The sequence below is a fragment of the Oryctolagus cuniculus genome, chromosome 12 (assembly GCF_964237555.1).
Source record: "Oryctolagus cuniculus chromosome 12, mOryCun1.1, whole genome shotgun sequence".
In the NCBI taxonomy this organism is placed as follows: Eukaryota; Metazoa; Chordata; class Mammalia; order Lagomorpha; family Leporidae; genus Oryctolagus; species Oryctolagus cuniculus.
This window is the reverse complement of record NC_091443.1, coordinates 108,406,539-108,429,763: the sequence shown is the minus strand read 5'-3', so window position 1 is coordinate 108,429,763 and position 23,225 is coordinate 108,406,539. Positions and strand designations below refer to the sequence as shown.

The 23,225-nt window shown below is 54.4% G+C and overlaps 1 protein-coding gene across 2 annotated transcripts in view; it reads right to left on the bottom strand.

Annotated features, from left to right (window-relative positions):
- The window catches only part of PTPN9 (protein tyrosine phosphatase non-receptor type 9), a 111,700-nt gene that overhangs the window by 87,739 nt on the left and 736 nt on the right, over positions 1-23,225 (bottom strand). The window contains exon 1 of one of the 2 annotated variants that reach the window (XM_002722036.5): positions 9,365-10,289. The exons of the other annotated variant lie outside the window; for it this stretch is intronic. Within the exon in view, the coding sequence (XP_002722082.2) occupies positions 9,365-9,427 (63 nt within the window). The 5' untranslated portion in view covers positions 9,428-10,289. Of the gene's footprint in view, positions 1-9,364; positions 10,290-23,225 lie in introns of those variants that run through there. 2 annotated transcript variants of the gene reach the window in all.

Here is a 23,225-nt window from a genome sequence, read left to right as displayed (position 1 = left end):
TCTAGCTCCCTTTTCCAAATACACTAAATGGGAGCCGGCTCTGTGGCATAGTAGCTAAGCCTCCACCTGCAGCGCCAGCATCCCATAAAGGCCGTTAGTGTCCCAGCTGCTCCTCTTCCAGCTCTCTGCTGTGGCCTGGGGAAGCAGCAGAAGATGCCCAAGTGCTTGGGCCCCTGCCCCCACGTGGGAGACCTGGAAGAAGCTGCTGGCTCCTGGTTTCAGCCTGGTCCAGCTCCAGCCATGGCGGCCATTTGGGAAGTGAACTAGTGGATGGAAGACCTCTCTCTCTGTCTCTCCCTCCCTCTGTCTGTAACTCTACCTCTCAAATAAATAAATCTTTAAAAATAAAGGGGGGGGGGCAGCAGCTGTGGCTCATCCCAGATACTGACAGACAAGTGTCCCAAGTGTATATACAAGGGAACTTTAAAATGTTTATGGAAAATAAAATTAAAGATACGCTTATTTAAAAAAAAAAGTATTTATTTATTTGAAAGTCAGAGTTACAGAGAGAGAGAGAGAGAGAGATCTTCCATCCGCTAGTTCACTCCTCAACTGGCCACAATGGCTGGAGCAGCACAGATCCAAAACCAGGAGCCAGGAGCCAGGAGCTTCTTCCTGGTCTCCCATGTGGGTGCAGGGGCCCAAGGACTTGGGCCATCTTCTACTGCTTCCCCAGGCCACAGCAGAGAGATGGATGGGAAGAGGAGCAGCCGAGACTTGAACTGGAGCCCATATGGGATGCTGGACTGCAGGCGGTGGCTTTACCCACTATGCCACAGTGCCAGCCCCTCCCCAAACTTTTTGCAGTGCCCTTGCGCAAGTCCCCAACATGCTGATGATAATATTTATTTATTTATTTTTATTTTTTTAAATCCGCCACTATGGGCAAGAATGGTTCTGGAGGTAGTAGTAAGAAGGCAGCAGCCGTACCAGAATTTTGGAAGGCTTAAGTGGTGGCCGCAGTTACGGACTTGGAACCTTAGGAACTCTGATGATAATATTTAAAAGATTACAGTCTCCACATAGAAGACCAAAGACTGGTTTCACGAAGGCAAGAGCATTCTGGGAGGCAGAGCCTCAGGTCTCATAACCTCATTAAATTTTTCATAAATAAATGTACACCAAATACCACCACCGCAGGAACAATAAATAAATAAAATTAAATTTTTTTAAAGTAGGGGCAGCTGTTGAGTCCCAGTGGATGAGCCTGCAGCCCAGCCTGGGACGCCAGCATCCCCTGTCACAGTGCCCCGGCTCGTGGCCCCAGCTTCCTGCAGACACACACCCCGGGGGGCAGCAGTGATGGCTCCTGGACTTGGTCCCTGCCAGCCAGGGGGGAGACCAGGATGGAGCTCTGGGCTCCTGACTTCAGCCTAGCCCAGCCCTGCTGGTTGAGAACACTTGGATAGCGAACAGTGGATAGAAGACACTGATTCTCTCTCTCTCTGCCTTTCAAATAAATGAAAATAAATAAACTTTTCTTTAAAAGCAGGAACTTGTAAGTGCTCCTGACTACAAGATTCTTCAGAGATAAACCACGGTTTCTCAATCTTGGCACTACAGACGTTTTGAGTCTGATAATTCTTTGTCGTAGGGAGCACCATTCCTGGCTTCTACCTACTGCAGGCCTGCAGAATCCCTGGGTAGGGACAACTGAAGACCCAAAGGTGTCTCTAGCTATGGACAAGTGTTCCCTGGACGGTAAAATCACCTTGGTTGGGAACCGCTGATCTGAGGCTTCTTCCCAAAGACTGTTTAAAGAAGAGCAGAAGGTGACACCCGCGCCACTCTGTCTGCTCTACGCCCGAGCATTTTCAGAGCCGGGTGACCTCTGAGGGTCTATCTGCAAAGCGGCAGCGGCACAGAGGGCCCGACGGTGCCCTGTGGCTGAGGGAAGCAATGAGCTGGGAGCGCACACGGGCTGCCGCCTCCGCTCCTCACTCAGGCCTGCAGCGGCCTCAGGCCTTGCGCCATCTTGAAATCTTTGAAGATTCTTTGAAAGTCACATGCTTCATTTTTCTTCCTCTTCTTATCTGGAAAAAAACTGTTTCCTGTATCATAGAGGGCAAAAATACTATTATCAGTGTTACTTGCTAAGTATTGTGTAACCATGGGGATTTTACTTATTTAAGCAGATCTCCCCAAAAGTTCCTTAAGGAAAGAAGACAAAACAACCTTAGAAATATTAAACAAAATGCCGAGTGCAACAGAGGAAGCTGGAGACTTCGGACGTCTACCCAGGACGCATCACCATCACTTTCCAGAAGACGGTTTTACTTGTAAATCTTTCTGTTCAAAAAACATCAGGTTTGCATTAATCTTAAATACTGGGTTCTCAGCACTTAACAGCATAATCTGAACCATGTATAGAGCACACAGCTCTTGTCACAAACTGTTATTGTCACTAATAATTAAAGAAATATAGTCATGGAAGACAATCTACAAACCCATTTTATAAATGACTGCCATCCCGATGTCTATCAGAACCAGCAGGGAGGTAAAGGCAGCCAAGTAATTAATGGGCTCGTGTCTCTGGACACTGAGTCCTGGAGTTACACCAAGTTACAGATGGCTCTCTTTAGAAGCTGCCTATCAATCCTGGGAATGAATTCTGGTTTTTAGTTGTTGGGGCTTGTTTTGTTTTAAGAGGCAGAGATCTCATTTCCTGCTTCACTCCCCAAATATCCTCAATGGCCAGTGCTTAGCCAGGCCGCAGTCAGGCGTCCAGCACTCAGTCCAGGTCTCCCAGGTGGCTGGCAGCATTCAGCCACCAGAGCCAGACCTGCTGCCTCCCAGGTGCTCATCAGTAGGAAGCTGGACCCGAACAACTCACACAGACATGGACGCGGGTGTCCCAGGCAAAACCTTAACTGCTGGGCCAAATGCCTGACCCAGGGCTTAGCATTTAGAAACCAAAGCAACAGCAACATTACTATGTCTTTTCAATAAAGGCATAAAAACCAGAAAATGAGTCTCAGAGGCACTGACCCACGAGTCTTAACTTTCTCCTCTTTAAAATAGTTCAAGGGCAAGCATATGGGCACAGGGCTGGGATGCCACCTGGGACGCCTGTATCCTATATCAGAACACTGGCTCAAGTCCCTGCTACGCCAGTTCCAGTCCAGTCTGCTGCTGATGCGTTCTGGGAGGCAGTGGATGATGGGCCCCCGCCACCCACGTGGGAGACCTCGATGGAGTTCTGGGTTCCTGACTTCAGTCTGGCCCAGCCCTGGCTCTTGTGGGCACTGGAGGAGTAAACCAGCACATGAAAGATCACTCTCTCTTTGTCGCTCTGCCTTTGAAGGAGATGAAAGATAAAAACGGATATTAAAAAATATAGGACCAGTGGTGTGAGCTCAGCATGTTAAGCCACCACTTGTGGTGTTGGCATTCCATATTCACGTTCCAGTTCAAGTGCAGGCTACTCCACTTGGGATCCAGCTCCCTGCTAACATCCCTGGAAAGGCCTGAGCATTTGGGCCCCTGCCACCCATCGGGGAGATGTACACGGAGTTCCTGGCTCCTGGCCCCCACCCCGCCCCGGCTGTTGCAGGTATTTGAGGAACAGATGAGTGGATGATCTGATCTCTCTCTCTCTCTCTGTTTTTTCTGTGTCACTCTGCCTTTCAAATAAACAAATCTTTGTAAAACTTTTTGAAAAACAATAAATTAACTGGTCCTGCTCCCTTCTAAGGACAGTTTTACTTTTCGGTTCATGAGTAAGTAGCACACGGTGAGGTTCCCGTGAGAAAACCTCCAGGCTTCTCATCATTCACAAAACCGAAGTGCAGACCCTTGCTATGCTCAAAGCATTTTTAATCCTTTTCTATGTTTTTAGGTGACACAGTAATCAACATACTTAGGGGCACAAGGGGGCACATTCCAATACATGCGTACGACGAGTAATGACCAGGGTCACAGGAACTGGCATGTCCATCACCTCAGACACACATCATTTCTTTGTGTCAGAACAGAAATGTTGAACGTTAGAGTCAGGGGCCGGCGCTGTGGCGCAGCAGGTAAAGCAGCTGCCTGCAGTGCTGGCATCCATGTGGGTGCTGGTTTGTGTCCCAGCTGCTCCACTTCCAATCCAGCTCTCTGCTGTGACCTGGGAAAGCAGTGCAAGACGGCCCAAAGGGCCTTGGGCTCCTGCACCCACCTGGGAGACCCGGAAGAAGCTCCAGGCTCCTGGCTTTGGATCGGCCCAGTTCCTGCCGTTGTGGCCATTTGGGGAGTGAACCAGTGAACAGAAGACCTCTCTCTCTCTGCCTCTCTGTAATTCTGCTTTTCAAATAAATAAATAAATCTTAAAACCATCAGAATAAAATTCTCACATCCAAGTGAGACTAACTGCCGATTACAGTCTCGCTGATTACTACCAGCAACAAAAGCATCGAGAGTCCTCCTTCCCTCCGTCCTTTCTCTCTGGAAGCCTGTGAACCACTCGGCCCTGACATACAGTTACTTCCGGGGGGACAGATGACATTCAGCACAGACACGTAAGACTGTGGGAAAAGGGAAGTTCTTGGCCACAAGACAGGACAAAACCCCTGTCCTTGGGAGAAGTGCCAACAATCTCTTAAGTCCACTGTACAGCAGCTAAATTTTTTTTTTTTTTTTTTTTTTTTTTGACAGGCAGAGTGGACAGTGAGAGAGAGAGACAGAGAGAAAGGCCTTCCTTTGCCGTTGGTTCACCCTCCAATGGCCGCCGCGGCCGGCACACTGCGCTGATCCGATGGCAGGAGCCAGGTGCTTTTCCTGGTCTCCCATGGGGTGCAGGGCCCAAGCACCTGGGCCATCCTCCACTGCACTCCCTGGCCACAGCAGAGAGCTGGCCTGGAAGAGGGGCAACCGGGACAGAATCCGGCGCCCCGACCGGGACTAGAACCCGGTGTGCCGGCGCCGCAGGCGGAGGATTAGCCTAGTGAGCCGCGGCGCCGGCCTCAGCAGCTAAATTTTTAACTTCAAAATAGTCCATTGTAAAAATCCAAACCACAGCACGGAATCAGAACAGGTTTGGGGAAACTACAAAGATGCAATGGTTTCCTGGCACTCACAAAACCCACAGGAGGCGGAGGGCCGGCGTCCGGGTGCGCGCGAACATTCTTCCCCCTTGGGCTGATTTAAGCTAACTTGGCTCTAGAACTTCTCCCCGCTCAAGACAAGGAATATCATTAATAATGGCTGCTCCTACGTAAGCACTGGATACACGCACTTCCCTATTAATCCTTATAATGCTGTGAACTCTAAAATAATTTTCTTTAGAGACTTTGAAAATAAATACTAGCAGACTGCTTGCTGTAGCAACTTTTAAGTATACAAACTAAATCATGAATTATTTTTAATGTGAAGGAAGCACTGTATGAGTTATTAAAGCCATTTAAATAAAAATATGAATAGAAGCTTAAGTACTTAAGAAAACTATTGTCCTATTCTGTCAATCACTACTACATGCAAAACCAAAAGACCCTCCAAGGCTATAATTACTGAATTCCATATCCTTAGAGTTCTGGTTAAGAGTCTTTACTTTATGGTTTATTTCAAAGGGGAGGTTCTCACAATTTATGTCCAAACAGACAAAAGTATAACCCAAGGAGTTCTATGTGACTTTCTGTAGTTCGCACAGAGAACAGATGAGTACAATATTCATCACTTTTGTGGCCAAGCTAATTATAATTTAGCAAATTCAAAAACACGACCAACTTCAGGCCAAGCTATCAATACGAGTACATGCTGTGGGAAAGCAAAATTAACGGGACATCGTGAGGATGCAGCAGGCCAGAGGCAGCCAAGAGCCTCCACAGCCCACACGGCAGCCTGCTAAGAAAGCCTCCCACCTGGGCGCAGACACGCGCCGGAAAACACAGGGACACGACCACAGCCCGGTTCTCACAGCTGGGAGGGAGAAGAGGCTCCAAGAATAGTTATTCCTCTTGTACAGGACAAAGAAGGTACAAAGAAAATAAAATTATTTATTGTGATTGTGACCCCCATGGAGAACTGCCAACTCTACTGTAAGAAATAAACTTTTTCCAAGAGTCATTTCATCACAATTTCTTATCAAACAGAGTGTACAATGTGTTTCTGCTGGCACACGTAGTTCTGAATAAAACTCTTCCAAATCTGCTCCTCTGTACTTTAAGAAGCATGACCATAGCCAAACACATATATCAGTATCAAAACCCACAACATCAGCTATTCTATAGCCACTTGGGCATCTGAGAAAATTGGCTAATTGCTTAATGGGAAGTAATGCAGTCTGACAGCGGAAACGTCCGTCATGGAGGCAGAAGAGACTGGGTGGAGTGTACAGCTCCAGGATTCGCCCTCCGCTACGACCTTGGGTACGTCTTTCTTGTTTGCAAAATCAGGGGATTTGATTGCAGTCTGGGGGAACGCGCTGTGAATGCTCAGGCAGAGCCCCACCCAGAAAGTCACTAATACGGCTTTGCTTTTATTCATGGATGCTCCTTAAAATCAAAAAATAAAAAAATTAAATTAAATTAAAAAAAGAAAAAAAGCAAATCACATTTGTCCTTGTAACCCAATCAACTATGAGCTCCGTCATTAATGAGGAACTGGAGGGGAAAGAAAGAGGCAACAAAGTTACAAAGGAGAATTTGCATCAGGCCAGCAGGTGCCCAGCTAGGAAAGGAGGGTGGAAGTAGGTGGAGACCTTCCAAACACACATGCACACGCCGATGCCCTTGCTTTCATAGCCGCTCAGAAAGGAGCTGATGCTGCCTACTTGCATGTGGGGAGGGGAGTGACACCCCCCTCCCCCGTCACTGCAGACACCTCCTGAACGCCCACCCAGTCCAGTCATCGCGCTGAGCAAGGCACACAGGATGTCCAAGGAGCTCCCTGCCGGGCAGCCAGGCAAGTGTGCAGGGACCACGTGACAGAGCTGAGCGAGGAGGCCAAGGAACAGGACTGCGAGGGGCAAGATGAGAAGGGAATTACCCACCCGGCAGAGGTCTCCAAACCAAAGACCCCGCAGCAGGGGGCCCGGCAAGGTGGGGAGGCACTCTGGTGCAGCTGGTGAAAGCCCCCCCTGCAGCGCAGAAGTCCCACAGGCTGCTCCACTTCCGATCCAGCTCCCAGCCAATGCTGAGAAAGCAGCGGAGGACGGCCCAAGCCCATGGGCCCCAGCGCCCACGCAGGAGACTCAGAATCAGCTCCTGCTCCTGGCTTTGGATCACTGCAGCCATTTGGGGAGTGAACCAGCAGATGGAAGACCTCTCTCTCTCTCTCCCTCTCTCTAACTCTTTCAAATAAATAAATGTTAAAATAAAATAAAGGCCAGTGCACCCAGCACAGCAGGGGTGAAGTGTGGGCCCCAGGCCACTCAGGGTTTGTGAACGCTCGCTCGCTCGGGGCACAGGCAGGCCGAGCTGCAGTTTGACTCTGGCTTCTGGAACACAGATGGATCAAGCAGAAAATAAAAGTCCTGTCACAGGACAGCAGCTCACTAGGCGGAGGGGGGTGGCCACGAGAGGAAGCTGATGCTTTAAAGAGATCCTCAGGAAGGTGTGAGGATGAGCAGGGGCCAGGGCACAGCAAAGTGTCCAAGACTGCTGGGTTTCTGCAGCCTCACTGTGTAACAGGAGGCACCAACCAGGAGGATCTGCCCCAGAAGCTTCCGGAAGGCAGCGCACACACCCCAAAGGGGCCTGCAAGCACATTACTTTTGCCTGAAAATGTGTTTAGTCTCCACCTTACTTACAAAACAGGATTCCCAAAGAGCTTCTTGCTATTTCCAAAACTCGAATTGACTCTCAAAAGGACAAGGATTTTCCAACACCAAGATATTTTGAAGACGCTGCGGAAGCTGTGAAATCAACCCAAATGAGTTCTGAAATGGTTTGAGCAATGCGTTGGGCAGCATCATGGAATGAAAGTGCCATTTCCCACGACCATCCCTTCATAAGACTCACACACAGTTACTGCTGCTTGCAGACTTTAAAGAAACAGTAACAGTTAAGACTACTCTTAGAGGACATCATATTAAAATAGAAGAGCAAGTATTACTGTAATTAGAACTATGTTTCTTTTATGTTTATTTCAACGTTTTGAAAGACCTGTAGAACATTAAGCATTTTGTAAGACGGGGGGAAAAAAAGAATCTGATGAAAACCTTTTGTGAATATTTCAATATTTATTTTCTCCAGTGTTAATTTTTTAATTTATAATCTATACCATTGTCATACAGACCTGATGCCTTTGAGTTTCATAAACAGAGAAATTTCAAATCTGACAGAGCTGAGGGAGGAGGACAAGGGAAGACGCTGGTGTCTGGAATACCCAGCCAGCCCACCACACCTTAGTACGGACGCCTTCGCCCAGCAGGGGACACCTGCCCACCTCCCTCTGAATGGCGTCCAACTGCAGCGACCAGGCCCCTGGGCTTGTACCAAGCCGAATTATTTTTATTTTTTTTTTAATTTTATTTTTTCCCTGCATGCTTATTTTATCTCACAGCACCAAAAGGCAAAACTGGGTCTGCGACCAAATGTGGAAAATGCCATGTCCACAAATGCGGAGTTAAAGTCAGGGGCTGTTGAATAAGCCCCCTGAGCCAACATCGCTTTGTAAAACCAGGCTGCCCACACCCGGGGGCCTGGCCAGCTGGAAATGGGTCACCCACGTGGTCCACCTTGTCCTTTCTCCCCGTTTTTTCCTTATTTTATCACTTAAAAAAAAACACACACACACACACACACACGGGGAGTCAGCCAGCGGCTCTGTGTGAGCATAGCGGGGGCTGAGCACGGGCCACGCCGAGGGAGATGGAGAAGCCCTGGGCCCCGCCGCGGCGGGCACACGCAGGGGTCCACGGAGGGGTCCACACGGAGGGGTCCACGTCCCCGCGGCCACGGCGCGGGGTTGGGAAAGCTCCCGGGGCCCTGGGCTCGTCCCTTCCCCAACCGCCCCCCCCCCCAATGACACCGCAAACCACTTCCTCCAGGGAACTGAAGGTCACAGCGGTTAGGGACAATGGAGCCCAATGCAAGCTTCCGAAAGATGGAGACGCGCAGGAGAGGTGGGGCAGGCAAGCGGGGCTGGGGGGCTGCGCCCAGCCCGGGCGGCCGGGCCGCCGAGGCCTGCCAGCAAGCCTGGGGCAGCCCTGTCCCCAGCGCCATCTCCACCCTCCCGGGGAACCCCACAAGCCCTGACCAGGGCAAACGGCGCGACACCTACGGCGGGCGCAGGGGCCGGGGCGGCAGGCGGGAGGCGCCCGCTGCGACTGCGGCGAGGCCCGCAGCCCCAGGCCCGCAGGCCCCGGGCCCGGGAGCGGCTGCAGGAGGCAGCGGCCGGCGCAGGCCCCGGGGCCGGACACACCCACCGCGGCGGCCCGCCTTACCTGCTCCTCCTCCGGGGTCAGCTCCGGCGCCATGTCGGGCCGGGGCGCGGCCGCGGGCTCCATCCCGCAGCCGCCGCCGCCGCCTCCCGGCGGACTGGAGTGGCCCGGCGCGCTCGGCCTCCGCTTCCGCTTCCCCGCGCCTCAGCAGCCCGAGGCCGGCTCGCGCATGGCCGGGCGGCGGGGCCCTGCGCCCGCGGCCGCTCCCTGGAGGAAAACCTCTCGGGGCGCCCGCTCGCGTCTGCGGGGAAGACCCTGCTCCTTTTCTTCGCTGCCTCCCTCACTCTCCCGAGGGGAGAAGGCGCAGGCGAGCGGGCGAGCAGACGCCCGGCATCAAAAGAGGAAATGGCAGATCAAGAGCTCGCGGAGGCCGCTGGCCTGCGGGGCCTCGCTGCTGGCCGCGCCGCCGGGCGTCCCCGGGGATGCGGGCCCTGCGCCCCGCGCGGCCGCCTCCCGGCCCGGTTCCTCAAAAGCGGCGGCGGCGAGAGGGAGGGCGCGAGGGGGCGGCGTCCCCCGCCCGGCTCACGGCCGCGCCGCGCCCGCCCGAGCCCCCCGCGGCTCCATTGAGAAAGTGAGCGTCTCATTCACGAGCCGGCGGCGCGGAGGCCCGGGAGCCAGGGCGCCGGCCGGGAGGGGGAGGCGAGGAGCCGGGGAGGGAGGGGCCCGGCGGCCGGAGGCGGCTCCGAGCGCGGGGAGCGCGAGCGGGTGCGTTTCTCCGGGAAACGTCCTCTCGGGCTAACTTCCCGCTGCCGCCTCCGTGCGGGGCGCCAGTCCTCCGGGCCCCACCCCGTCTTTCCTTGTGCCCCTCACCCCTAAACTGACTGCGAGGCTACACCCTGAACCCTCAGAGACAGGGAGAGATGGGGAGGGGAGGGAGGAGAGAGCCTGGGAGAGACGGAGAGGGGGATGAGACAGGGAGAGACGGGGGGAGGGAAGGGAGGAGAGATGGGGAGGGAAGGAGGGAGAGCCAGGGAGAGACGGAGAGGGGAGGGGAAGGAGGGAGGGGGGAGGGGAGGAAGGAGAGAGACAGAGACGGGGAGGGGAGGGAGGAGAGATGGGGAGGGAAGGAGGGAGAGCCTTGGAGGGATGGGGAGGGAAGGGAGGAGAGACGGAAAGACGAGGGGTAGGAGGGAGAGGGGGGAGGGGAGGAAGGAGAGAGACTGGGAACTGGGAGAGACAGGGAGGGGAAGGAGGGAGAGGGGGGAGAGAGAGCCAGGGAGAGATGGGGAGGGGAGGGAGGAGAGCCAGGGAGAGACGGGGAGGGGAGGGAGGAGAGATGGGGAGGGAAGGAGGGAGAGACAGGGAGGGGAGGGAGGAGAGACAGGGAGAGATGGGGGAGGGAAGGGAGGAGAGATGGGGAGGGAAGGGAGGAGATGGGGAGGAGAGGGAGGAGAGAGACAGGAAGAGATGGGGAGGGAAGGGAGGAGAGACGGGGAGGGGAGGGGTAGGAGGGAGAGGGGGGAGGGGAGGAAGGAGAGAGACTGGGAACTGGGAGAGACAGGGAGGGGAGAGAGAGGGGGGAGAGAGAGCCAGGGAGAGATGGGAGGGAAGGAGGGAGAGACGGGGAGGGGAGGGAGGAGATGGAGAGGAGAGGGAGAAGAGAGACAGGAAGAGATGGGGAGGGGAAGAAGGAGAGAAACAGGGAGAGAGGGGGAGGGGAGGAAGGAGAGAGGAGGGAGGAGATGGAGAGGGGAGGGAGGAGAAGGAGAGAGGAGGGAGGAGATGGAGAGGGGAGGGAGGAGATGGGGAGGGGAGGGAGGAGTGGGGAGGGGAGGGAGGAGTGGGGAGGGGAGGGATGGGGAGGGGAGGGAGGAAGAAACAGAGACATGGAGGTGGCAGCAGCAAGTTAGCTCGGGAAGTCACCTGCTGGCGACAACACCCAAAGGTGGGGTTCTCAGCCAGCTGAAGAGGCTGAGTCTGGGTTCTGCCGCCCCCACCCCAGGCTTTGGGAAGCAGCCCAGGGCAGGGAGCAGTGCTGCTGGGCTCTGTTGGTGTCCAGGCGCAGGTCCTCACCCACCCAGGAGTTAATTTCTGTGCTGCACCCAGACTCTGCGGGAAGATGTTATTTACATTTATATGCCAGGCCCTGGGCTAGGCACTGCAGACACCAGAGTGAACAGTCCTTATAAGCATATGGACTGAGGTATCATGGACTGAGAAGAGGGCTTGGTGGGCGTAATATGCTGTCCTTCGAATGAAGAAAAAATGAAATGCATGCACCCACAAAGGCACATGTGCACGGAGCCTTCGGAAGGAAGAACACTCAGGAATGGCAACAGGGTGGCGGGGGGGGGGGGTGAGAGCTGGGAACAGAAGCGAAAGGGGAGACCCCTCCCCACACGGGCTTTCCTGTGTTCTGTTTCTTTCTTTTTTTTTTTTTAATATAACCGGAATCATTATTAAGTGTATGTATTTATTTTATTTGAAAGACAAAAAGAAAAACACACAAAGATCTTCCATCCATTGGTTCACTCTCCAAATGTCTGCAACAGCCAGGGCTGGGCCAGACTGAAGCCAGGAAGCCGCTGTTCCATGCGGCTGGCAGGGACCCAAGTACGTGGCCACCATCTTCTGCCTTCCAGGGTGCACACGGGCAGGGAGCTGCCTCCGCAGAGCAGCAGGAGGCTGGAAGCAGGCACTCCAGTATGGGGTCCCAAATGTGCAGCCCCAAGCACACAGCTGCATCCATTCATTTATTTTTTATTTAACATATGAGGCAGATAGGGGGTTCCCATCTACTAGTTCACTCCCCAAATGCCGGGACTGGGGCAGGCCTGGGCTGGGCGAAAGCTGGGAGCTGGGAATTCAATCCAGATCTCCCACCTGAGTGGCAGGAACCGAATTATTTGAGCCATCACCTGCTTCTCCTGAACGTCTGTATTACCAGGAATCTAGAACTGAACCCAGCCACTCCAGCGTGGGACTCAGGCGTCAACCGGCAGCTCTACTGTTAGGCCAACGGCCTGCCCCTCCGTTGTCTTTTTTTCTTTTCTTCCTTAAGATTTATTTATTTGAAAAGCAGAGTGATAGAGAGGAAGGAGAGACAGAGATCTTCCATCTGCTGGTTCATTTCCCAAATGGCCACAATGACTATGGCTGGGCCAGGCCGAAGTCAGGAGCCAGGAACTCCATCCAGCCTCCCGTGTGGGTGGCAGGGGTCCTAGGAAGTGAGCCATCTTTCCCACTGCTTTCCCAGGCACATTCGCAGGGATATGGATCGGAAGTAGAGCAGCCTGGACTCAAACCGCAGCTCTGATATGGGATGTGGGCATTGCAGGCAGTGACTTAACCCACCCACTGTGCCACAGCCGCCCCTACACGGGCTTTTGACTCCATTTTTGCACAGATTTTTGGAAGCATTCTGTAAGCGTACAGTTGATGAATTTTTATAAACCAGCACATGAAGTAGAATACCCCCAACATGCCAAAGACCTGCTCTTGCCCCCTCCAGTCACTGTTCCCTGAAGGGACACTATCCCAGCCTGTAACAGCAGAGCTTTATGTGTTTCTGTGGGTGCATAACCTTACATTTTTTTTTTTATTTGACAGGCAGAGTGGACAGTGAGAGAGAGAGACAAAGGTCTTCCTTTTGCCGTTGGTTCGCCCTTCAATGGCCACCGCGCTGATCCGAAGGCAGGAGCTAGATGCTTATCCTGGTCTCCCATGGGGTGCAGGGCCCAAACACTTGGGCCATCCTCCACTGCACTCCCTGGCCACAGCAGAGAACTGGCCTGGAAGAGGGGCAACTGGGACAGAATCCGGAGCCCCGACTGGGACTAGAACCCGGTGTGCCGGTGCCACAAGGCGGAGGATTATCCTAGTGAGCCATGGCGCCGGCCCATAACCTTACATTTTAAAAATTTCTTATGGGGCCGGCGCTGTGGCATAGCGAGTAAGACCACCACCTGTAGTGCCGGCATCCCATATGGGCACTGGTTCAAGTCCTGGCTGTTCCACTGCTGGTCCAGCTCTCTGCTATGGACTAGAAAAGCAGTACAAGATGGCCCAAATCCTTGGGCCCCTGCACCAACGTGGGAGACCCTGAAGAAGGCTCCTAGCTTCGGATCGGTGCAGCTCAGACTGTTGTGGCTAATTGGGGAGTGACCCACCGGATAGCAGACCCCCCTCCCCCAGTGTATGTGTGTGTGTGACTCTTTCAAATAAATAAATCTTTTTTTAAAAATTCTTATTTAATTATTCCTTTACTAGAAAGGCAGAGTGACAGAGACACAGAGAGAGACCTTCCATCTGCTACTTTACCCCTCAATGGCTGCAAAGGCTGGAGCGGGTCCAGGCCAAACACAGGAGCCTGGAGTTCCATCGGGGTCTTCACATAGGAGACAGGCACCGAAGTACGTGGGCCATCTTCCTCTGATTCCCCAGGCTATTAGCAGGGAGCTGGATGGGCACTGGAGCAGCCAGGACTCCGACTCAGGATGCGGCATCGTGGGCAGCAGCTTACCTCACCGTGCCATAGTGCTGGCCCCCATCCCCATTTTTTAAAAGAGCAGCTTAGACGAATACTTACTTTTCCTCCCTTAGCAAGCAAATGGTTCTAGGACTGAGCTGGAGTAAGAAGTGGCAGGGCCTGATCATATAAACTGACTGGAGACAGGAGGGGCTGGAGTCCCAGCTGCTGACATTCTTACACTGGCTTTGCCCGGTGACCCTCAGGAAAATAGGGTTGATGTGACTTATGCAGTCACAGAGGCAATCAGTGATGAGCTAGTGAACCCAGGCATTCTACCTCCTGGTCCTGGGACTGGGTGAGCATTAATAAAGGAAGTGTAGCTGAGCGACGGAGAGCCCAGCAGTGTTTGCACACACAGCTGCGTGTGCGTAGGCGTGTGGGTGTGTAAGGGAAGCTCTCCTCTCTGGAACTGCTGCCCAGTCCAGCCCTTTTTTTTTTTTTTTTAAAGGTTTTTTTTAAAGGTTTATTTCAGGGGTCAGAGCTGTGGCGCAGCGGGTAAAGCTGCGGCCTGCAGCACCAGCATCCCATATGGGTGCCGGTTTGAGTCCTGGCTGCTCCACTTCCGATCCAGATCACTGCTAGTGTAGCTGGGAAAGTAGCAGAAGATGGTCCAAGAGCTTAGACCCCTAAGATAATTTTTTTAAAGATGTGTTTATTTGAATGGCAGAGTTACAGAAAGGAGAGACAGAGAGAAAGATGTCGTCCATCTGCTGGTTCACTCCCCAAATGGGCACAATGGCCAGGGCTGGGCCAGGCTGAAGCCAGGAGCTTCTTCCTGGTCTCCTGTGGGGGTGCAGGGGTCCAAGCTCTTGTACCATCTTCTGCTGCTTTCCCAGGTGCAATAGCAGGGAGCTGGATCAAAGTGGGGCAGCCGGGACTCAAACCTGCGCGCCTATGGGCTGCCGGCATTACAGGTAGTGGCTTAATCCATTACGCCACAACACCGGCCCCCAGTCTTAACACAACAGTATCTGGAAGCTACTGAGCAGAGACATACCTTACAAAATCAGGTGCGAGGTAGCTACCAGCTGGCTTTGCTCACGGAGGTAAATCTTAGGGGAAACAGGACCGCGCCTTTAACTGCCACGCGAGGTGCTGTTGCCCTGCCCAGTCAAATCTCAGGAAGCAAAAGGTGGGGAGTGACACCGCGGCCCACCAGCTAGGACACTCAGTGCGCCTAACACACTGAGATGGTCAGAGGTCTGCTGCGTCCTCCTCACGTGCCCCTCCCACACCCACACTGCGCGAAGTGACCGATTAGACAGGAGAATGACGATCCCCATCGTACACAGGTAGACCCGTATGTACTGACGAAGCCTCCTTGCTGTTTTCAGTGGCAGAGCCTAGCAGGCGAAGAGACGGGGTGGAGGGGCTGGGGGTGGCAGAGGAAAATCACATTTTTATTAATATGAACTAAAATCTGAAGGTGGAAAACCAGTTGCAAAGCGGGAACCCTGTGTGGGGAGGGCCGTTATGGGGTGTATGTGTGTGTGTGTTTTGCTTTGAAAGCACGGGTTTCAGGTCTCAGCCTAGAAAGCTGGTCCCCCACCCCCAGCCACCACACAAATCTGACTCATCCTTCAGGTCTCGGGTTAAAAACACTTCACAGGCGCGCAGCAAGGGCTTCCGTGACTACTTCCTAAGCTGAACTAGACGCCCTGTACTTCCTGCACCCTCCTGCTTGCTGGCAAGCGGACCACAGCGTGTACCCGGTGACCCGTTTCTGTGCTCCCGGGCAGTCTCTGCCGGCCCGGCTAGACTGCAAGCTCCAGGAAGGCGGGAAAGTTGTTGGCGGGACGTGGGAGGATACAGATGCCTCCAAAGCTGCCATCAGGACGCCTGAAAGATATTACAGGAGGGACGGCACTGTGGCACACCAGGTGAGGCTGTGCCCGCAACGCCAGCATCCCATGTGGGCACCGGTGAGAGTCCTGGCTGCTCCACTTCCCATCCAGCTCCCTGCTAATTCTCCCGGGAAAGCAGCAGACAATGGCCCAAGCGCTTGGGCCCCTGCACCCATGCGGGAGACCCAGAAGAAGCTCCTGGCTCTTGGCTTCAGTCTGCCCCAACCCTGGCTAGTGAAGCCATCTGTGGAGTGAACCAGAGGATTAAACATCTCTGTCTCTCCCTCTCTCTCTAACTCTGCCTTTCAAATAAATAAATTTTTTTGAAAATTTTATTATATTTATTTGAAACACAGAGTTACAGAGAAAAAGAGAGAAAAGAGTCCTTCCATCCACAGGTTCACTCCCCAAATGGATGCAACAGCCAGGGCTGGGCCAAGAGCCTGGAGCTTCTTCCAGGTCTCCCACGTGGGTGTAAGGGGCCCAAGCACTTGGGCCGTCCTCCGCTGCTTTCCCAGACACATTAGCAGGGAGCTGGCTTCGAAGTGGAGCAGCTGGGACTCAAGCGAGCATACAGATGGGATGTTGGTTTCACAGGTGCCATGATGCCGAACCACAGTTAGAATTTTAAACATTTATTTATCTATTTGACAGGCAGTGACAGATCTTCTATCTGTTATGTACTCTCCAATCGCCCAAAGAGCCAGAATAGGGCTGGGCTATTTCCAAGCGGAAGCCAGGAGCCTGGGACTCCATCCGGGTCTCCCACGTGGATGCAGGAGCCCAAGCACTCAGGCCATCTGCTGCTGCCTTCCCACAGGCAATAGCAGGGAGCTGCATTGGAAGTGGAGCAGTCAGGACTCAAGTGCTTCAATATGGGATGCTACTGTTGCGAGTGGTGGCTTAACCCACTGTGCCCGAATGCCAGCCCCAAGGTCCAGTTCTTGCCAAAGAATACGCAACAGGTCTGGTAACCTTTGACAATCAGGGGCTTGTGAGGGAGCCGTCAGCAGAGGAGACAGATGCCATCTGCACATCACCCCGCCCTCGCAGGGCAGAACAGCTGCGTCTGAGATGCGCCTAGTCTGAGCCAGTTTCAACATCCTCCTTTATGAAAGCTTTTGTTAACGCTGCCGATGAGAAGCAGAGCTGACGGCTTTCAGTGCCGTCTTGTACTCCCCGTCTGACTGTGGAGAAAACCTGAAGGCCCAGGCGGAGCCCAGACAGAAGGCCTGAGGCCAGCGGCACAGGCGACAGACCCCGGACCCCACAGACAGGGCGCCTCCTGCAGACACTACTGGGTAGGGCTGGGGCCCGCGCTACAGGACTCTAGGTTTCAAGATGTACCTCGTCAAGTTCCACACTGGCCCTCAGAACTGGGGCTGAGCCCAGTGGTGAGGCCCCCTTGCAGTTCCTGGGCTGTCTCTGGCCACTTGTCGGCCCCCCTCAAAACAGACGTACGAATCAGCCTTCTGTGGAAATGGCCGTGGAAGCAAATGCTCACGGGCTGCAGCAGGGCCTCTGCTTCCCGGGATCATTCTTAACGCACCTGCTCCGCTGCCAGCCACCCAGGTGGGCTGCAGGACCCTCTTGGCTTCTACCTTGTCAGGGATGGCGGGGGTTGAATCGCAAATCAAGGAAGAGTGAGCACTGTGGCACAGCAGGTTGGGCCACCACCTGTAATGCTGGCATCCTATATCTGAGTACCCATTTGAGTCCGGCTGCTCCACTTCTGATCCAGCTCCCTGCTAATGCACCTGGGAAAGCAGGAGAAGATGGCCCAAGTGCTTGGGCCCCTGCACCCATCTGGGAGACCCAGGTGGAGTTCCAGGTCGCTGGCTTTGGGCTGGCCCGGCCTTGGCTGTTGTGGCCATTTGGGGAGTGAATTAGCATATGGAAGACCTCTCTCTCTGCCTCTCCCCCCAACCCTCCTCGTCACTCTGCCTTTCAAATAAATATAATAAATCTTAAAGAAACTCAAATCAAGGTTCAAGAGCAAACCACTTAGCACCTAATGAGGAAACAAAATGATAGAAGTACTCTGATTCTTGTTTGTTATAAGGGTTGGATACAAACAGAATCCCAAGCAGGGGGGAACTGAAAACTCAGCTCATCTTAACCAAAGCAGGCAGCCACATTCAGACTCAAGTCTCAAGGCTTCTGTCCACCTTTCCTGCCCTACATATCAGAAGATATCAAAAACCACATTTGCTTTAAAAAAAAAAAAAAAAAAAAAAAAAAAAAAAAAAAAAAGAATGTGGGGTTTTGAGTCAGTTCTCTATTAGAGAGGAAGTCTCAGCTGGGAAGGTCATGCCTCCCCACACTGCCCCCCGCAGTGCAGGCAGTGGGTTTGTAGGGCACCCTTTGAATCACATTCGCAGAACTAAGCAGAGTTTCTGTTCTTAGAAGCCTGCAGCACATCCAACCACCTGTGCGCAGCCCGTCACACCTGCTCTCAGCCCACTGCAGAGGTCGCCCCTGTGTGCGGCAGGGGGAGGGGGCTCCCCCAGGCCACCTTCCCATTCCAGCTCGCCACTTCTTCATTCACGCAACCAACAGTCACTCATGCGACAAGTGCCTTTAAAAACAAAAAACAAAAAACTTGAAAGGCAGAGTGACAGAGAGAGGGGGAGATTTTTCTATCTGCTGATTTACTCCCCAAAAGGTTAAATCTAAGCCAAGCTGAAACCAGAAGCCAGGAACTCCCTCCTGGTCTCTCGTCTCTTATATGGGTGGCAGGGACCTAAGTGCTTGGGCTACCTTCTGCCACCTGCCAGGGCCCATTAGCAGGGAGCTGGATTGGAAGTAGACTAGCAGATACGCAAACTGGCACTCTAATATGGGATGCCAGCATTGCAAGTGGAGGCTTGACCCACTGTGCCACAACATGCCACCAAATGCCAGTCCTGACGCCAGGTTCTGGGACTCTAAAGAGGAACAAAAGGGGCTGGCGTTGTGGCATAGTGGGTAAAGCTGCCATGTCTGACACTAGCATCCCATATGGGCGCTGGTTCGAGACCCAGCAGCTCCAATTCCAATCCAGCTCCTAGCTAACTTGCCTGGAAAAGCAGCGGACGATGGCCCATGTTCTTGGGCCCCTGCAACTCACAAGGGAGACCTGGAAGAAGCTCCTGGCTCCTGGCTTTGGACAGGCCCAGCTATGGTTGTTGGCCATTTGGGGAGTGAACAAGCAGGTGGAAGATCTCTTTCTGTCTCTCCGTCTCTCTATAAGCTCTGCCTTTCAAATAAATACATCTTTAAAAAAAGATGAACAAGATCAGGTGCCTGACCCCATAGACCCCATGGCACTTGCAGTCTGATAGAGGATGGAAGGAGTAAAAAATTGAACCTTCCCAAAGACAGGCCTGGCCTTTGCCCTGGCCCTTGGAATGTCCTGCCAGATAAAGTGGCTTTGTTTATCTGCAGACTTCAGCCACACGACAGGCACTCAGCACGGTCCAGGTTGGTGTCTTGGGGCCACATCGGGCAGTCCGGCAGTGCGATGGAGGGGGAGGGGAAGGCTCTGGCTCATACGTTATCAGCTAGACTCCTGGAGGGGCTAGAGACTGAGGCCGGCCATGCGGGCACACAGCCACAGTGAGAACGTCGGTTACCACGGCTCCGCTGAGAGCCCAGAACTCTCTCCAGGTCTCTCCCATGGGTGGTAAGGCTGTAAGAACCAGAGCCATCTTTGCTGCCTTCCAGGGTGTGCGTTAGCGGGAACCTGGATCACAGTGGAGTAGCCAGGAATGCAGGATGCGGGCCTCCCAAGGTGACTCTCCCACGGGGACAGCCTGCTCCTCTGTGGGGTCCTGAATCCTCAAACCTGAGGGCGGTCTCAGGAGCTCCCCAGGCTGCAAGTGGAATGAGAACTGAGGGTGGTCTTGAGGACTCTTCCCTACACTGGGGCGATGCACATGTAAATCAGAGTCATAAAAAAAAACCAATCAATCAATCAGGGTCATCAAAACGAGAATCACTCTGGGAGCTGGTTCCGTGGGTGTGGGGGATACAGTGACAAGAATGGCTTCTCTGCCCGCAGAGGAAGAGGAGCAGACAGGGTCTCTCGAGAGGGGCCTGTCAAGGACGAGGAGGTCTATTTCCCAGGCAAGTGCAGTCCGAGCGAGCGGGAAAAGAGATGACGCTTTCGGGACTGGACAAGCAGCCAGGTGGCAAAGGAGGCAAAGTGACAGGTGAGGCTGGAGCGCCCCCAGCTCCAGGTCACCAGGAAGCAGCGCAGCAGGAGGCCGAGGGAACGAGGAGGGATCCCTGCACCACGGCAGGGTGGATTAGGGTGGCAGGGCAACAAGGGGGAGGCACAGCGATGAAGGCTCGAGTTAGGAAAAGTGAAGGAGCGAGGTGGGGCTTCAAGGACCTGGTGACTCACGAGCTGTGAGAGGCAAGAAACCGACAGGAACCATCACCAAGTCCCTAGGGTCCTAGCGTGAGTGACTCGGTGCCACCAACAGGGACAGGGACTCCAGGATGAACGGGGCCAAGAGGCAGCTTGGGACACGCTGACTTTGAGGTGCCTGGGAGACAGACAGATACACACAGAGGTGTGGAGCTCCGGGCTGGAAGTAAGGCAGGGGGGCACCAGTCCCCGAGAGGTAAGTGGGGAGACAGCCCTGAGGTTTGGAGAACGGGAGACGGCGTTCCTCGGATGGAAGCGCAGGCAGCGGCGGCAGCGGAGATGGATTTCAGGGGTGGAGACACGGCGAGAGGGGCACAGGTGGAGACTCCTCGACGCGGATAAATCCCCGTCAGACGCCAGTGGACCAGGCAGACGTAAACGCCTCCATGCAGGCACGGAGCACGACACGGCTTCCCCGGGCCGACGTTAACCCGAGGGCTTCCCATTCTGCACACAGTGCCTCGGAAGGCTGCTCTTCCATAGGCGCGTGGGTTCCACGGGACTCGGGATGAAGAAAGACAGAACCGAGGCGATGCGGGGACTCGCACAGACACCCGACAAGGGCTTGTGGGGGGTCAGCTCACAGCACCATGCAGGCTGAGACGTCCATGACAGGCTACCTGTACGCTGGAGACCCAGCGAAGCTGGCAACATGGCTCAGTCCACGTCCAAGGCCTCAGGACCAGGGAAGCCAATGGTGTAACTCTCAGCCCAAGCCGTCCAAGGCCAGAGGCCCGAGAACTTGGGGGAGGCCACTGGTGCAGGTCTGGCATCACAAAGCCTACAGTTCTGATGTCCAGTGGTCGTGGGATTTTCCTAACTTTCACATGCCCCAGCTCCGTAAGAGACAGGAAATCGCCTCTTTGTTCCACCCAGGCCCCAGCTGCCCACATCGAGGGTGCAGCGTCCCCATCCAGCCCGCCTATGCACATGCCAGCCTCCTGTGGAACACCTCTCAGCCACCCAGAGATGAGGCTTGACCAGTTCTCTAGGTATTCCCTAACCCAGTCAGGACGACACAATAACGCATGCTCACCTGGCCCTCCTGCCCAGGCAAGCAAGGGTGGGCTGCACTGGGCAGTGGTGCCAATTAGGATTCTTTGGTTACGAGCCCAGAAAGCAGCTCTGGCTAATTTGAGCCAATTTGATAGAATCATTGGATGCCACGGTTCCATAGCAGGAACAAGAAACGTAAACACACCCACATGTCCCAACAGAGCAAATGAATTCCGACTGATTTATCCTCTTTGACCCTCAGTTCAAGATACAACTCCCTGGGAAAAGCACCTGTGCGGTGGTTAGGAAACCACCGGGCTGGCCTCATCCCGTTCTCCGAGTATCTGGGTCCAAGGCCCACTTCCAGTTCTAGCTCCCTGGTGATGTGCACCCTGGGAGACGGCAGATGGTGGCTCAAACACGTGGGCCCCTGCCACCCACGTGGGAGACCGAGATGGGAGCTCCTGGCTCCCGGCTTCAGCCTGGCCCAGCCTCAGCTGTTGTGGCCATTTGGAGAGTGAACTAGTAGAAGACAGATCTTTCTCTCTGTCTCTCTGCCTTTCAAATGAAGTACATCTTTTCCTTAACAAAGGAAATTAGCTATTTCCTCCAAAAACAGATATAAATTCTTAGTGAGGAGCATGCAGTTGGGCCATCTTGAGTCGGAAGCCTGAGACTTGGCTAAGGGAGGGCAGTTACCCCAGAGTCGCCTCACCCCATCCTCCCACGTGAGAAGAGATGATCCACAGAAGGGCGGCCCACCACTTAACACGTGGCAGGGGCTGGTTCCACCACTTCCAGTGCCATGACCAGGAGACACAGCACCAGCCATCCCCGGGGCCAGGAGACCCGGTGCTCCCCAGGGAACGTTTCCTGGCTCCTGGGTTAAATGCACACAGGGCTCTCCTCGAGACAAGTCCTTCACATCACCACCCACCAGAATCCGCCTGTGCCTGGGGGCAAGTTTGGCTGAAGGCTGCTCTGACAGCAGGCATTTGTCCCTGCTGAGCGTCCTCTGGGAAAGCTGTCCTCCCAGACCCGATCATTTCGGAGCAGAGCCTGGCCAAGCTGCAAGCGACAGCAGCACACACGGCTTCTGAACGGATGCCGTCACTGCTGTCAGCACACACTCACGCGCTCAGATCACCGAACAGACACCCAACGTCCGGGCAGCCTACAGTGCGCTCCTTGGCGAGAGGAACACAACATTGCTGTTGCAAGTTGACCTAAATTTAGGAAAGCGCTAATTGACAGAGGCGAGTACTTGAATCTGCAGCCAGCAGGATCATCATGGGGGAAGCGGGGTGGGGGTGGGGGGCCGGGGTTCTTCCTTCTCCAATTATACTGCGTCAGCTCGCGTGGCTCTCCAAGAGCCAGCGCTGGGGCCAGTTCCCTGGATGTGCTGAACCGGTGTAATCAGGCCCTCTGAAGCACTGCTCCTGCCAGACCCGTTCCCAGAACTAACGGCGCAGAGGGACAGCTGCACGTCCGACAAGATCAGACCCGATCTCTATGTGCTCCCTTTGCCCAGCATGAGAAGTCTCGGAAGGAAAGAAGTGGGGGAGCAGACAGAGGCCACAGGAAATGGGACGCATTCCTGATCACAGAGCAGAGATGGCTCGGTTAACTTTGGGACGCCGCTTCCACTCCCAGGGCTGCCACGGAGCTCTCGTCCAGGGATCTGAGGGTCCTGGGCTCCCTCTCTCCAGGACACAAAGCCTCCTGTCTCACGCCAGCCTCCTCTCCCAGCTCTCTGTCCTACTTCACACTCGGGCTATGCGAACCCTACTTGAGTTCCCAGAGCTGGCTGTGTCCAAGCACAGCTGCAGCCGGCCTGCCCCTGGGGAGACTCCTTGCCGCCTGGCCAGCAGAGCACACTGTGTACCCCACAGAGCCTCAGCCGGGCTCTGCCGCTCTCACGTCCCCTGCCCAGAGCAGTCGCCTCGCCACCCTGGCGCTCTGTGAGCTCACTGGCTGGGCCCCAGCCCTGCCCACCTCCAGAACCACTGTGTACTGCAGGGGCCCCGCGCCAGGGTCAGGCCCTGCAGGAGCTGACGCATCTCCAGAGGAGCGGATGAACCCGTGTGCACTTTATCTCTGGTAGCGTCTAAACCAGAGACAATCACACTGGTCTTCTCA